This window comes from Balearica regulorum, chromosome Z (genome assembly GCF_011004875.1).
Source record: "Balearica regulorum gibbericeps isolate bBalReg1 chromosome Z, bBalReg1.pri, whole genome shotgun sequence".
In the NCBI taxonomy this organism is placed as follows: Eukaryota; Metazoa; Chordata; class Aves; order Gruiformes; family Gruidae; genus Balearica; species Balearica regulorum.
In genome coordinates, this window is record NC_046220.1 from 87455983 (window position 1) to 87468567 (window position 12585).

Below are 12585 nucleotides of genomic sequence, written 5' to 3' on the forward strand. Positions count from 1 at the left end.
TGCTTAGTTTTTGTCATTTTCTACATAGTTCCACTGAGAAAATCCATATGCTCTTACTTAATTGTAGGCTTGTTCATCCAGTACCAAGATTTCTTCAAGATGGAAAGAGCAAAAGATATTCCAGTATTTCATCCAAGTCATCTGTTCTGATTATTTCCTCCTTTGTGCCTTCTCAGTTCCCTCTCTCTCTTGAAAGTTCAATAACTGTTAGACTTGGGGAATGGAGTCCTGTTTTACTGGTCCAATGAGTGCCAAACAGCATTTCATTTTAAGGTAGACTCACTCTAAGGTCGAGCTGTTGCTCTAATCTTAGACCTGTAGTTTCAGCCAACAAGTCAGCTGAGTTGAACAAGATGAATTTTGTATTTAAAGCAGCTGGATTTGAGATAGCTTACTTAAAATGGATTAAAAGCGAAAGATGGGAATGCTGTATTCTCAGGTCAGCAGAAGGACAACTTGACATCCTTGCTGCATCCCATGGCTTTTCCAATTAAACAAAATTGAGAAGACTGGCAGGTAGGCAATAGTGAAACGAATCCTTCTTAGCTGCCTTTGAGACAGACCGTAGGAAGCTGTAGCAGGTTGTTCAGCCTGGAGAAGAGAAGGCTGCGGGGAGACCTTAGAGCCCCTTCCAGTCCCTGCAGGGGCTCCAGGAAAGCTGGAGAGGGGCTGGTGCCAAGGACAGGGAGTGACAGGCCAAGGGGAATGGCCTGAAGCTGCAGGAGGGGAGATGGAGATGGGATGGGAGGCAGAAATCCTTCCCTGTGAGGGTGCTGAGGCCCTGGCACAGGTTGCCCAGAGAAGCTGTGGCTGCCCCTGGCTCCCTGGCAGTGGTCAAGGCCAGGCTGGATGGGGCTTTGGGCAACCTGGGCTAGTGGAGGGGGTCCCTACCCACGGCAGGGGGTGGGACTGGGTGGGCTGTGAGGTCCCTTCCAACCCAAACCCATCTGGGATCCTATAAGCTCCAGCCTGATACTGACACACAGCAGTTGTCTGCTGTCCAGTCCTGCCTGTCAGTCTGTGCTAGGGAAAATGGTCTGATTCTTTCCTCGGTTGGGAGGCAGGTAATTAAACTAATGTGCTGCACTGCGCTGCACTGCACTGCAGAAGAAGAGCAGAACTGGAAGGGAAAGCAGACTTACTTTGTCTAAGTGGCAAAGAGTAATCCTGAATGAAAATCGGTGGTTTTCGGGATGCTAATATGCTGTAATAAATGATAGCACATTTCCAGAGGTTTCTGTGTCCCTTCAAATTACAGTGCTTATCTCTAAAGCTGTTGTGCAAATTATTTTATTCTGTTTATAAACATTTTATGGAAAAGCTGAAAATGCCAGACTACTGGGTGTCATCTCTAATTTTCTTAAGACAACTTCAAGCAAATAGCACCCAAGCCTGACCGACAGGAGACTATTTCCATGTTTCTCTTTGCCTTCAGTAACTCCCACTCTAGTCTTTCAGCCTTCCTGCTGTAGAGTCCTGTAACTGCATTGCCAGTCCCCCTTGGAATGAAACACACAAATTATGATTCACAGAACCACATTTATCTGGTTCTCCTTTTGCAGCTTGAGGGCATGAGAAGTAGACAAACAGCTGAGATTATGTGGACTCCATTTGATTTCTCTGTTTGCTTTAAAAGACCATTTTTGCATTTCTGTCCGTTTAAGTCACTGAGGAACTGTTAATTGCTTCAGTTTCAAGCCTAGCAGGTATATTCCTGTCATTTCTGCTAGGTAGTGTCTATAAAGAAACTCCATAAAATGTGTTACGGTCCCTGTGGCATGCCTATGCACTGAATACTTGTTTCTCATCTTGTAACACTCATACAGTCATTTGACTGTTAAAATGTCAAAATCGGTCTCTTTAGCAGCATACAAACTGTTGGTCCACTCTGTTTTGTCTGTTAGTCCAAATATTAATCCATCAGTGCTTTTACCGACAAACAGAAGTAAGTTTGAGACCAGATGCATTTTACATTGATGCAATTCTTAACACAACCTCCCTATGAAACCATCACTTCAGAGCGAACTAGAGAAAGATACCCAGTCCGATCACATCTACAGCAAGGTGGCAGAAGGCATGTAAAATAAGGCTAGTAACACATTGATAATGCTTTCTAAATTTTAGATTTAAATATGTATCTTTCCGTCTCTGATGTTTAATAAGAATGTCCAAGGTTACCTCAAGAACAGCCCTTATTATGAAATATTAGATAACTGTTACACTCAAACACTGGCCCACAGGCCTGTTTCATTGCTTACATTTATGTGGTTTTTTTATCCCTATTCAAGTGGTTTGTTGAATAACACAGGAGGCATATATATATAAAAAAAAATGAATAGACAGCTCCATGTCTTTCAGAAATGGGTGATAAAGACCAGTGGCTATGTTCCTTCCAGACCTCTTGAAATTTTCAGTAATTGTTAGCTTTCAAAATAACTATATTGAAAACCTAAACTTTTATGGATACATTTTATTGTAGAGAGACTAGAAATGAGCATAATATAACCAAGTATCTGAAATGGGTCTAATAAATAGTCTCTTTTTCCTAAGAGTAATAGGTGTGGGTTAAAAGCTCTAAAATGATCTGTGGAGAATGTTTGTTAAAAACTTCAGTGAAGCAATTAATGAGCTATTCACAAAGTCCATTGTCATGTAAGGTATTTGAAAATAACTAGTTTCAAACTTCTAATTGCTGCTTTTGCAGGGTCAGAGTGAAAGTCTGGAGCTGTAATGCTTCTTAGCTGATCCCAGGCTGGATTATTCAGAGGTATTCATAGGAGAGGTATTGCCATGTATATCCTCTTTGGACAGATTCTTCGGTTTCCAGACCTTACTGGGAAATATCTACACAGACAGATAGATTCACATTTTCTGTATCCACTTCTTGAGCTGGTTGAAGGTAAGCCAGCTGTAGGGTAGGAAAATTTGTGGCCACCTCGGTGTGACTGTGCCTGATCTTAAAAGTGCTGTTTTAAAAAATAATAATAAATGTTATTAGCCCAGACAGAGAGTGGTTCTAACAAGTCTGTACAACTCCTGGCTTGAAGCTGAATCGTGTATGTCTGCACTCAGCCGGGCAGACATATGTCCAGCTTCCTAGGGCTTGTGTGTAAGGGTGTTTCTACGAAAAGACAGATGTTTTCTAAGCAGGAATTGCTTTACCAATTCCGAGCTGCTGTGCATCTGCTTGAACATCCTCTTTCTTCCCATAAAGACAGGATGCTCTACAACAGCTCCTCCTGCACCTAATTACAGAACTAATTGTTCAGTTCTTTTGGGTTTGGCTGTCATTGCAGAGATTAATGCATCCAAAATCCTATTTGGGTCTCTATCCAGAATCTTCCCAACAAATTCAGAACGAGTGTGGTGTCATGACTGGATACCCCAGGTAGTGGCCCTGGTGCTCTGGGAGGGACTGGGTCCTACTGAGCACAGGCCTCCTGCTGCTTTTCTGACAAAGCGCTTGATGCATCTGCACTGTGCAGTGGCCTTTGCAAAGGTACGTGAGCTGCCTTGGTTGAGCTTGTATGCTTGCACAGCATGATGCAGGGCTGTTTCTTGATAGAAACCCTAATATGACATTTTATTTTGTATTTTATTTTATTTTATTTTTTCTTCCAGAGCATTGCAATCATAAGCATACTGCAAAAGTTATTGATTAATGCATTAGCATTAATGAGTACGCACTGTGTGTACACACTGTAAGGTTTTCACCTTTTACAATTTAAGAGCAAACTATGTTGATTTCCTTTGGTTTTAATTGGCCTTTAAACATGAAAAGGAAGTCTAGGTTGAACAGTACTGTGCCTCTAATAGCGTTATGTTGACTAGCCCCAATAAAATTACCATATCATGTTTCCTAATGGGCTGCTTCACATGTGCGTGAATGACCTTTCAAAACCGCTTTTCTTTCCTTCACCCACACTCAATGTGATTTTGGTCTTGATAGCAAAAGGTCTCTCATCTCACTGTAAGAGCTCGTACTCTTTCAGCTGTTTCAGACATCCCGTTTTGCCGTGCACAAACCTTCCACCATTCACTCCAAACTTTGCAGTAAATGATAATTTTTCAGTAATGACATCACCTCTACAGATCGCCACAGATCTCCACTGGCTTGTCTGTAGCTGTTCTGAGCAATGTAGCCATTAGGGAGAATATGAACATCAACATAAAGTTCAGCACAGAACACAAGTATAAGATGGATGTTTTTCTGTTCCTTAAGCATTTCTGTATGGCTTGAGCTTGTTAGTATTTAGGATTGAGACTTCTTTTTTTATTACTATTACTGATTAATATTAGGCAGCAGAGAATGACTCCTGTCATATTAAAATGTCCGTGTGGATTATTGTGCATCTCCATTGTTTAGGAATTTGTTGCTTCCTCAGAAGGTAAGAATAAGTGAGCCAAACCCTTTACATTATTCTGTGAAGACAATCTTTGCTATTGAGTGCTTTGGAACATAGGGACAGATCTTGGATGGATTCTCCAGAAGAGTCAAGAAGGGTCCAGTTTCAAGTGTTGATCCAAGTCTTTTGCTCAGTGGCCTCAGTTGGAATAGTAGAATAAAATTATTTGGTTTTTTTTCAGTTTCCCAGTAAATGCAGGAAAGAGAATGTTATTTAAACTATGAAGGAAAACTATGATTGCTGCTAGAGCAGGAAAAAGGAATCTGTGGAACATGATTTTCCTTCTAGATACTTGACTGATTGTATGAAACTGTTCCTTCACTTGTACCTGACTAGCAGGCACGAGCCCTCCGTCAGACTGGAACACTCAAAATCTGGGTCCATGCGATCCAGATTTCTTTGGGGAGGTTCCAATAAAATCCATTTGTTCTTCAGAGCCAGGACACCTTGATTCTGTCAGGAATCATACTGAGTGATAAGTGTGGGATCCTGGCCCTGACTGGATTTTTGAAAAGTAAACTGGAAAAGTAATCTGGAAAGGGCTTCAATTAGATTTTAATTTCCAAGATGTTGTTTCGATTTCTTTGTTACTGCCAAAACAGCAAAAATTACAGATATGAGCTTGAACAATCTAGTTGCCCGTGAAAGGAAGCAGGAAATCTGACCGGGATATTTCCATTTCCTTACTGCAGCTGCTCCTGTTGGTGAGACGTGCTATTTGAACTGAGTTCTAGGGCTGATGGAATTTAAGGGACCGGGCTATGTCATTCGTTCTTGGGGCTTGTATAGTCTGCAGTTTTGGAGATGTAATGTCTTCAGATACTAGAGCTCCTGTGGCCATGTTCGGCTGGAATGACATAGATGGAGATCACTCCGTCCTTTTCAGCTTCCTTTTCTTTCTCCTTACCAAACAGTAATATAAACCCCACATAATTCCCCAAACAGATGTCGCTCAGGTTGGCATCGGACCACAGCTCTCATTTCTTCATGACTCTTCCGAGCACTGTTAGTGTGTCAGTGTCCGTGACGTTTTGCTTTGGTCTCTTCACCCCTCCTTGCGGGTGACTGGTAGGCTCCCAGTCAGCAACTGCAGACCTAGTTTGGTGATGGGAAGGGTACGTTATAGTGAAAGCGAATCTCTCACTGTGCCACCTTCACTGATCCAGAAATAATCCACTGATCTTCCTTTCTTTTCTGGTGGGAGAAATTCCCTTTGTCCCCAGTCTGTGACACTGGTTTGCAACTGGTGATAGACGCGTGTAGCTCATGCTGGCCACACTGCCTTGAAAGAGGTCCAGGTCCTCTGACTTGCGCAGTGTTGCTGTAGGAGTGGTGTGTACTCGAAGATGCAGTACCAGACACTGGTAAGTGGTGTTTCTTTCCTATTAAAAGGTTCGGCACATGAACTATTTTTACTGAGTTTTTTTAATTAATGTATTTTTTTTCTTTTTTTTAAAGCAAATGAAGAAACATCCATGTAGACAATGTGACAAATCTTTCAGTTCATCCCATAGTTTATGTCGTCACAATCGTATCAAGCACAAAGGCATTAGGAAGGTTTATACGTGCTCGTAAGTTCTACTTTATTTATTTACAAACAGAGTATAAACCAACAAAAAAAGTTGTTAGTTGAATTTCTTTCCATGGTTGTATAAACGGCAGTGTCTTATTCATTCAAATGAATCGGGTATTTAGATGCATAGGCCAAACTATCTAGGCTATCCTGCACACATAAAACATAGCAGGCTACTGAGAATGCACGTACATAAAGTCGTCTGTCTTTCAGGGGCTTTGGCAAGCAAATCTGAAACCACTGAGCTGAGAGTGCGTGGCTGATAGTTCTACAGTGCTGAACGTGGTTTTCAATAGTCTCTCAAATATACAACCCACTCTTCTAATCTACAAAAGCCAGTATTTCTAGTATTTTTCTCATACATAAAACTGTGTGTAATGTCTAAAAATTCTTAGCGATGTTTAAGTGGCTGGAGAGGTGATACATAATTTAATAGAAAAATCCATGTCAATCAGGTAAGATAGATAATACAAACTTTCTGTTATATCTCTTCATTCATAGTTTTGTCTGTATTTGCATGTTGTGGGACTGAGTTTGAACTTCTGAAAAGGGAGCTGCAAGCTGCAGCCGTTCTCTGTGGCTGAGATCCTAACAGCCCCTTTTCTGCCGTAGTACGATCTCTGCTCCGTTACGGAAAGCAGGAGGCCCACGAGGGCCAGCGACAAACTGGAGACTGCCGTGCATAGCAGAGCGTTCCAACAAAGTGCTTTCTAACCTCCCGTCTCCTTGCGCCGTGGTTGCCTGACACGACCCATGCATCAGATTGTTTCTAATGTACCCTTAATTTGTTCTTAACCCACAAGAGCTGGCTAGCCTAGAGATTTTTGTCTTGGTATATGACAAGTAGCAAGTGTCTGGTTTTTGCATACCCTTTGAGCAGAAAGCTTATTATGGTTCTCTGCTTTCATTTCAGATTGCCTACAGTACTCTCTTTTTTTTCCTTTTTTTTTTTAAATAAAGTTAAATGAAACAGTATTTAAAAAGTTAAAACTTAGGAGGGAGACTCAGAAAGAGAATATTACAGTTTAACTTCTCCCCTGCAGTTCTTGTTTGGCCATCCCTCCTCCAGATGCCTGCACGGTATGTTACAACATTGGAGCTCAGGAGAAAGACACTTCCCAAAAGCACAGGAGAGGTTTAGAAGTGATGCAGCTCATTCTGTGCGGGAGAACAAAGCACAGATTGTGAAAGACAAGTTTGTTCTGCTGGTTACTGTGAGGTTGGAAAGGGAGGTGAGAAGGAATTACTGGTTCCAAGGAGTTAAAATACTTGGATTTGAATGCAGAATTAAGTGTCATTTGGAGCTAGCATTCATCCTACGTGGAAGGCAGTTGCTTTCCCTATGAAATTTAAATGAAAGACAACTTGGGATAGTGTCTGATAGAATGTACAGTTTGGTGATGTTAGCAGAGGCCCACGAAACAAATTCGGATGCTCCCAGGTTTTGCTCTGACTCACACTTTGTACCATTTTGGATATAACCTTCAGAGAACTTCTCATTTGCTCTGAATATAAATTGCTCAAACATTTCTAGTTTTATTTCGTAGTTATGCTCATTTTCTTCTGATACTTACCCGTGCAATTGGTAGGAAAAACATTGTTGCTATCTTCAGTAGATTGTACTGTAGTCTGGATTTACTTACCAGTCTGATTTATATTCTTCAGAATACTATGACTTTTGTTAAGCATGGCATTTGAACGTGTGCATGTCTGCTTTGTGTTTATGTAGGCACTGCCCAGATTCAAGACGTACTTTTACCAAACGGTTGATGTTGGAAAAACATATTCAGTTGATGCATGGCATTAAAGACCCTGATGTGAAAGAAATGACTGAAGCAACCAATATGGAAGAAAGGGAAGTAAAAGAAGACACAAAGGTAATCGCTTAGAAGATTCATTCCATCACTGAAAGTGATTTTTTGTGGGTATACATTCGGGATCTTTAAATAGATGCAGGTATTTTGATCCTATAAATGTCTGATGATGTGTGAAACAGAGCCCAAAAAATGTCTCAAAGGTTCCTGCAGATTCTGTCATGCTTGAACTAGAACATGTTTTTGGAAAGACTTTGGTTTAATCACTGAATGATGGAGAATATAACTTACCCTTAGTGGTTTGTTTCAAGAGCACCTTTCAAAACCTCTGCAACCAAGTCCTCTCATAGCTGTAGAAAAGCCACAGGTTATGTAGAAGCATTGTGACCTTCTTCCAAATACCCAGCCTTGAGCTTATTTGATACAAATTTTATAGTGAAACTGCTTTCAGTCTGATGATTGAAATACAGCAGGATCTCCCACTGTACGTGGTGTTGGTGCAGCCTCACCTGGAGTGCTGTGTGCAGTTCTGGGCCCCAACATTGGAGAAGGACATGAAGGTGCTCGAATGTGTCCAGAGGAGAGCAACACAGCTGGTGACAGGACTGGAAGGCATGTCCTCTGAGGAGCGGCTGAGGACTCGGGGTTGGTCTAGTTTGCAGACAAGGGGGCTGAGGGCAACCTCATCGCTCTGTACAGCTTCCCGAGGAGGGGACGTGAGAGGGAGGTGCTGAGCTCTTCTCCCTGGGATCCAGCGACAGGACACGTGGGACTGGTTCAAAGCTGCACCAGGGGAGGCTCACACTGGACATGAGGAAGCATTTCTTTACCCAGAGGGTGGTCAGACCCTGGAACAGGCTGCCTGGAGAGGTGGTCAATGCCCTGTGACTGTCAGGGTTTAAGAGGCATTTGGACAAGGCCCTTAATAACACATTTTAACTTTTGGTCAGCCCTGAAGGGCTCAGGCAGTTGGAGCCTGCAGGTCCCCTCCAACTGAGCCATTCTTTAATATTCTTCTATTGATGACGAGGGTTAGGAGGAAAGCAAAAATAAGATGACAGTACTGTCCAAAGACTTGCTACATGCAGAGATTAACAACATCTTTTAAGTGTTTTGGGCTGTATATGATACAGAATTTTACCTGCGATGGCATGTCCCAAGCTGACAGCACAGACACAAACATACACGTTTTTTAAAATCTGCTATTGTCCTTTATATGACTTTCTCTCAGCCCAACATACTGTCGTCTTATTTAAGCATTGAAAATACGGCAGCTGTATACATTGTCTTCATAAACATCATGGAGCATAACTGAGCTGCATAGGATGCAGAGGATTCTTGAGGGTTATTCATGTCAGAGGAATAACAAGGATAATATAAAAAATGATCAGTTTACTTTAAAAAACCTATGCATGTTGATTCATCCTTTGGCACTATGTTAGTTTGGTTACTAACAATCAGGAGAGAATCTGTGAAGTCAAATTTCAGGCATGAAATAATATGAAGTAATGAAAATGGAGTTCCAGAAGGTAGTGCTGAAAAGTTCCTAGACTGGTACTCTCTGTTCTGTACAGAATTGATGTCTCATTGGTGTGTGTATTTGGATGCAGTTACGCTAGCAAATATTTATTCAATATAATGTATTAGATACTGTACCTCTATCAGAGCTGACAGCACAAATTCTATGTGCAATTTATAGTAAAGAAACCCCCTAGTTTTCCAACGTGTACGACATGCACTTGCTTGTATTATTTTAAATGTTGTATTTATCAATGTTGTACTGGAATCTACTAAGGGAAAGTTTTTGCAGCTTGCAAGTCACAAATAGTTATGAAAAGAACTGCGTATTTATGCTTATATGATATAGCATTTATGGCTCTTTGCAGGTTCCTAGTCCGAAGCGTAAATTGGAAGAACCTGTCCTGGAATTCAGGCCTCCACGAGGTGCAATCACTCAGCCATTGAAGAAGCTAAAGATAAATGTTTTTAAAGTTCACAAGTGTGCTGTTTGTGGCTTTACAACAGAAAATCTTCTCCAGTTTCATGAACATATTCCTCAGCATAAATCTGATGGCTCCTCATACCAGTGCAGGGAATGTGGACTCTGCTACACATCTCACGTGTCCCTCTCCAGACATCTCTTCATTGTACATAAGCTGAAGGAGCCTCAGCCAGTATCAAAACAAAATGGGTCTGGGGAGGATAATCAGCAAGAAAACAAACCCAATCACGAGGATGAATCATCTGACAGTACGGCATCAGACAGAAGATGCAAAGTGTGTGCAAAGACTTTTGAAACTGAAGCGGCCTTAAACACTCACATGAGAACACATGGCATGGCCTTCATTAAGTCAAAAAGAATGAGTTCAGCTGAAAAGTGATCAGATTATTTGGGACGCAGAAATCTCTCTCCACATTGGAATACTAATGACATTTTTGCTACAGAAAGTTCAAGGTATAATAGTGTTAACAGTACTGTTCAGGCTGTTGCAATATATTCTGCATAAAAGTGTCCCCTTCACCTCATTGTCTATACCCTCAAAACCATTGAAGCAGTATTTGAGTTGAAAAGAGTTTGTATATATTTAAACTAAATAACTTTTATACTCTTTGTTATGTGTTTGTATTGGTATCTAGTGGAAAATTTGGGTTTTTCTGTTTTGTTTCTGTTTTTTTCTAGTAAGTTTCTTTAAAACAGAGTTCTGAAGGCTGGGGCAGTTCCTTAGGTTCTCTTAAACTGTTTCTTATTTGAATGCTTCTGAAAGTTCGTTCGGCTAATGGAAGAGCTTCAGGAGGCAGTGCTTGAAGGGGAGTGGGGAAGGGAAGCAAGCTAAGGGGAGATTTTAAATTCTAAGAACTTGTGCTTCTAAATGGCTAAGGAAGCTTTTAAATTTTCTCTTAGGAAATACATATTTAAAAAAAAAAAAAAAGTACCACTGCATATGTAAAATGCAGTGCTGGTTTTAGGTGGCAACACCAGAACAGGTGCAGACCCCTAGAATGCTAAAGTACTTTTGAAAAGTGTAATTGCACAACTCTCTGTATCATGAAGTGATTTTTTAGGCCATCAGGTGCTTGTGATCAAAGCTCAATTGTTACAAAAGGGCTGAGGCTGCTCTGGATTTAACAAATAAGATGTCATTAGAGGAATAGGTTTATAATGATGATGTTTTTTGTCATGTAATTTATTAAACATTATATAGAAGTAAGTACGCAGCACTATGTATTTTCCTTTATTTCTGGATCTTGAAAGAAAATAGTTAACCCTTGCTACAGGGGTTGGTATTTCCCAGCTCTGTACGCTAATGCCAAATGTTCTGGTGCTCAGTGTCACATACAGCCACAGCTGTCGAGAGGCTAACACAACACACCAGCCTGTGTCAGTATAATCGGGGCTTTCAGCTTTAGCACAGACCACAGGAGCTAGTTCCGCCATTTCAAACGTAGCTCACATCACTAGTTACGCTACCACAAAGTACAAAAAGGTACCATACTGTCCCTTTCATATATAGTTCTCTGTGAGAGTTATATTTTCGGTTTGTTTTTGCATTTTATACCTTGTATGTATCCCTAAAAAAAAATTTTGTACTTTTTTTTAAAACAAATTGTGTATATATAGATAGCTGCATGGTATACAGTAGTAATTGTTTGGTTCCTTAAAAGTCTTGCTGCTGTCAGATGTTACTATACACTATGTCCATTACAGCTGTATTAAACACATTTCATATGTAAATAAATGTGGAGCATTTTGCCCCTAAAGATTTGTGAGATTCTGTTATTTATCATTAAATTTTAACAGTTTTAAAAATTGAAGTGTTTGAAAAAATATGGATCCTTCTCGGCCACCTCTGTAAAACTTCTTAATCGCTCTGGAAATTGTGTATCGGATACATGGGTTCTGCTTTCTCTCTCCATCCTCATTCTTAATTTGGTTCATTGGTAAATGCTTGTTACCCCATTTATATTACTCGCATATTGAGTGGTTATGAGGTACTTCTCCATCCTAAGGCATACAGCTGGCGTCGCAGGATCTTAGCGTGTAACGTACACTGGCCATCACTGCCCTCTCCATTAAGTGTATACCTCTTGAACACTTGTTTGTTGATGTGCACTGTCAACTGTACAACAAATGAGTTATCACTATGCAGAATGGTGTTTTGTATACAGTGAACAGATAATAAAAGTTAAATTTTCACAGCCATTATTAATACTTTTGTTTGTTTTCCCTTTGCACTGTCTTGCACCTGCAAGGGATGCTGAGAACCAGTAACTTACATCGTCGTTGGTGCTGCCAAGAGGCAAACCGCTAAAAGCTGCCGCCAAGCCATCTGGAAGCTGTTGGGCACGATGCGAATCACTGCGCGGTCGCAGCCCGCTCCCCGGGTCAGATGTGTGCAGTGCAAGGCCCCCCCCCCCGCCTTTCCCCCGTGACGGGCTCTACGTGTCCGCACGGGAGCTGGTTTGGCCGCCGGCACTTGGCAGTAGGCTCCGTTCACTTTTAATCGGAAGATGGATTTAACTCCCCTCCTAGTAATCTCTTGCAAGGTTTAAGGGATAGTGGGTCTTGAACTGCCCATAATCTCTAGACATGTGCCAAACACACACGTGTATGGCAGGAAAGTGTGACTTTTCCTGCAGGTAAACGGTTTCGGCAGGCAGAAATCCACTCAACCAGGTGAAGGGGGAGAACCTCTTTTGGGGACCGTGGCTTTTTCCAAATACCAGACCTGGGAGAAAAAGAAGAAAAAGAAGATTAGTGGGACAATTAATATCATAAGGTTTCTCACGTAGT

At 41.2% G+C, this 12585-nt stretch overlaps 1 protein-coding gene across 1 annotated transcript in view; it reads left to right on the forward strand.

Moving 5' to 3' along the window:
• The window catches only part of ZNF532 (zinc finger protein 532), a 51291-nt gene extending 39299 nt beyond the window's left edge, over positions 1–11992 (forward strand). Inside the window, 3 exon segments of the mRNA XM_075739776.1 lie at positions 5865–5977; positions 7709–7856; positions 9680–11992. Coding sequence (XP_075595891.1) covers positions 5865–5977; positions 7709–7856; positions 9680–10174 — 756 coding nt within the window. The 3' untranslated portion in view covers positions 10175–11992.
• Positions 11993–12585: the final 593 nt, after the last annotated feature.